Source organism: Triticum dicoccoides, chromosome 2B (genome assembly GCF_002162155.2).
Source record: "Triticum dicoccoides isolate Atlit2015 ecotype Zavitan chromosome 2B, WEW_v2.0, whole genome shotgun sequence".
Classification (NCBI taxonomy): Eukaryota; Viridiplantae; Streptophyta; class Magnoliopsida; order Poales; family Poaceae; genus Triticum; species Triticum dicoccoides.
The window spans coordinates 633119727-633122505 of NC_041383.1; the positions used below are offsets into that span (position 1 = coordinate 633119727).

Here is a 2779-nt window from a genome sequence, read left to right on the forward strand (position 1 = left end):
TCATGCGACACCCAACAGAGAGTGATTCTCTTCGTACAAGTCTGGTGAGTTTGGTTTAGCCTATGTCGGCGATGACATAGGTTATCGTGTTGCTGGAGTAGGTGACATCAAAATCAAGATGTTTGACGGAGTTGAGCGGATGCTTCGGGGAGTCAGGCATGTGCCGGGGCTAAGAAGGAATCTAATTTCGCTTGGTGTTCTTCATGATGGTGGTATGGTATTCCGTTGTGATCGGGATAGGAAGACCATGAGAATCATGGAAGATGAGGTGACCGTGATGATTGGAGGGAGGACGGCTTCGCATCTTTACAAGTTGTAAGGGAGCACTATTGCAGGTGGAGTCACGGAGACTGGAGTTACGGGAGTAGCAGCGGGGTCTCACGGCGGCGGCGGGTCTGGGGCAGACTCGTCGAGTAGCTCTCAGTAAGCTACGAAGAAGACAACACAAGTCCGGAGTACATGGAAGTTTGACGCATGGACAAATTCAAGGTGGTGGAGAATATTCGCCAAGGTGGAGTTTGTTGTGTTTGTGTCGAATATTTTGTACTAGTTGGGTTACGCTTGGGCTTGGTGTTGTAGTATGGATAGGATACTTGTAGTGTCGGAGTCGGACACGTTGTACCCTTGACCTCTTATATATGAGGAGGCACCCCACGTTGTAATCTATGACGACTAGATAGCGACAGGCTCGCAAGGGGGTGCTGGCGGCTTGTGCAGGCGCGCGGGTGGCCGGTGTTGCGGTATCTCGGGAAGGAGCGCCCGTAGTCATTGCCCCGGGGAGTAGCGAGTTCGCCGAACCTCGTTAACAAATCTCGGTGTCGTCATTATCTGTGATTGCTTGTTCCTCGGTGGATCGTCCGCGTACCTCGGATTTATTCTAACAGCCCCGTTAGAGTTGCTCTAAGTTCATCAATACGGATCACATTATTGATGGACCGCCACGGCAGGTGGTGTATATGGGCCAGCCTTGTCGCCTATCCACCACCACAGGTGACAGGTCTCGATGCCGTGGCCTAGCGCCCTGTCATCAACCTATACCAGCCTCTTGCAGAGAGCAACCAAAATATCGCAGAAGGAAGTAGAATGGACGGGCGGCTGCTGCTGCTGCTCTGCTTCTTCCTCTGGACCGCGGTTACCACAAGACAGTTGGCCGTCGCCGGCGCAGCCTCCAGCTCCAGGGTGGTGACCAGCCTCCCCGGGTTGCCGGGTCGCCTCCCCTTCCACCTCGAGACTGGGTAGCCATGCCTCGCTTTCTTCTTCAGCATATTTTTCCACGCACCAAGGCGGTAGGAGGTGCGATCTCCTTGATCGACTGCATCGGGTAAGTTATATAACCTGCTAATGCTCCTCAATCACAAGGTACGTCGAGGTGGACGAGGACAACGGCACCGAGCTGTTCTACTACTTTGTCGAGTCCGAGGCCGGCGCGGAGGACGCCCCTTTCCTCCTCTGGCTCACGGGTGGCGACCGCTGCTCCGTGCTCAGCGGCCTCGCCTTAGAGATCGGTACTTCTTTTCTCTGCATTCTGAAGCGTCGAATCTCATGTACCTCTCCGACACCATATCATATTATTCCATACATGTGCACGGCAACTGCAGGTCCATTCCAGTTCGTCCCAGAGCCTTACGACGGCACCATACCGCGCCTGCAAATCAACCCCTACTCATGGACCAAGGTCGGTCCAGTTTCTGCACACTGCTTGCTTACTTATGCGAGGCCAGTTCATTCCTGTCCTGTCTTGACAGCGTCCATCTTTCATGTAGGTGGCAAATATCCTTTTCGTCGATACACCGGTTGGGGCAGGATTTTCCTTTTCAAGACGACCCGAAGGCTACGATGTCGGGGAAGTATCCACCTCGTTGCAGCTCCATGAACTCCTCCTCAAGGTATCGTAGCGACCTCGACCAGTAATTAGTCTACTTCGATTGAGTACTGGTTAATTCTATTTTCTTTGAGAGATTGAGTACTTACTAATTAGTTCAATCCACGTGACAACGTTTAGTGGCTCACTGACCATCCCAAGTTCCTCACAAATCCTCTCTACCTCGGGGGAGACTCCCTTGCTGGACATCTTGTACCATTTATCGCTCAAAAGATCTCGGAAGGTATGTATGGACGCTGTCTATATATTCATGCTGTATATTTTTTCCGAATATGGTCTGGAACTATTATCACAAAATTTCAAGCACAAAGCACCCCTAAACATTCTCGCCAAAGAGATGGCGGTTAATTGCGCAATTGCAACTTGCAACCCATAAAAACATGGCTTACTATTTTAGATTCTTAAATGTATAATTGATTAGATTTCCCTGGTTTGACTCTATATCCATGCTTTATATTCTACAGGTATCGAAGCTGGAAGGAGCCCCACCCTTAATCTGAAGGTAACCACAATAATTTTCGCAAAAAAATTCCATGGAGTATATATCTATCGCTAGGAGTTTGGATATAACAAGACACTTTTGGTTATAAGGGTTCCAATGTACGACTATCATGTTTTTTTTGCGTGAGTGGAAATTATAATCTTAGAAGCCGGAGGTCAAAACCACCGCCCGACTCCAAGTGGTAGGGGCTCGTATTTTTTCAATAATAAGCAATATATCAATATGACAATATTAAGCTCAATGCACACAAGAACATAATGTAAAGTGTTGGATGGGGCATGAAGACGAAAACAACCGAATTGTTATAAAAATGAAAAACAAAGGCATGACCCTCAAATGTCATGGCAATGTGATCACAGGTGGCACACGACAACAACATCAACATGAACCGTATT

The 2779-nt window shown here is 48.9% G+C and overlaps 1 protein-coding gene across 3 annotated transcripts in view; it reads left to right on the top strand.

Moving 5' to 3' along the window:
* Positions 1–1012: 1012 nt before the first annotated feature.
* LOC119365281 (serine carboxypeptidase-like 18) overlaps positions 1013–2779 on the top strand; it is a 4819-nt gene continuing 3052 nt past the window's right edge. Inside the window, exons 1-6 of one of the 3 annotated variants that reach the window (XR_005175432.1) lie at positions 1013–1235; positions 1360–1505; positions 1599–1675; positions 1764–1886; positions 2003–2105; positions 2347–2384. Coding sequence is in view for 1 of the 3 variants with exons in the window: in XM_037630899.1 (XP_037486796.1) it covers positions 1084–1235; positions 1360–1505; positions 1599–1675; positions 1764–1886; positions 2003–2105; positions 2347–2384 (639 nt within the window). In the remaining 2 variants the exon portion in view is untranslated. The remainder of the gene's footprint in view (positions 1236–1359; positions 1506–1598; positions 1676–1763; positions 1887–2002; positions 2106–2346; positions 2385–2779) is intronic. The other 2 variants (XR_005175433.1, XM_037630899.1) reach the window with 2 other exon arrangements.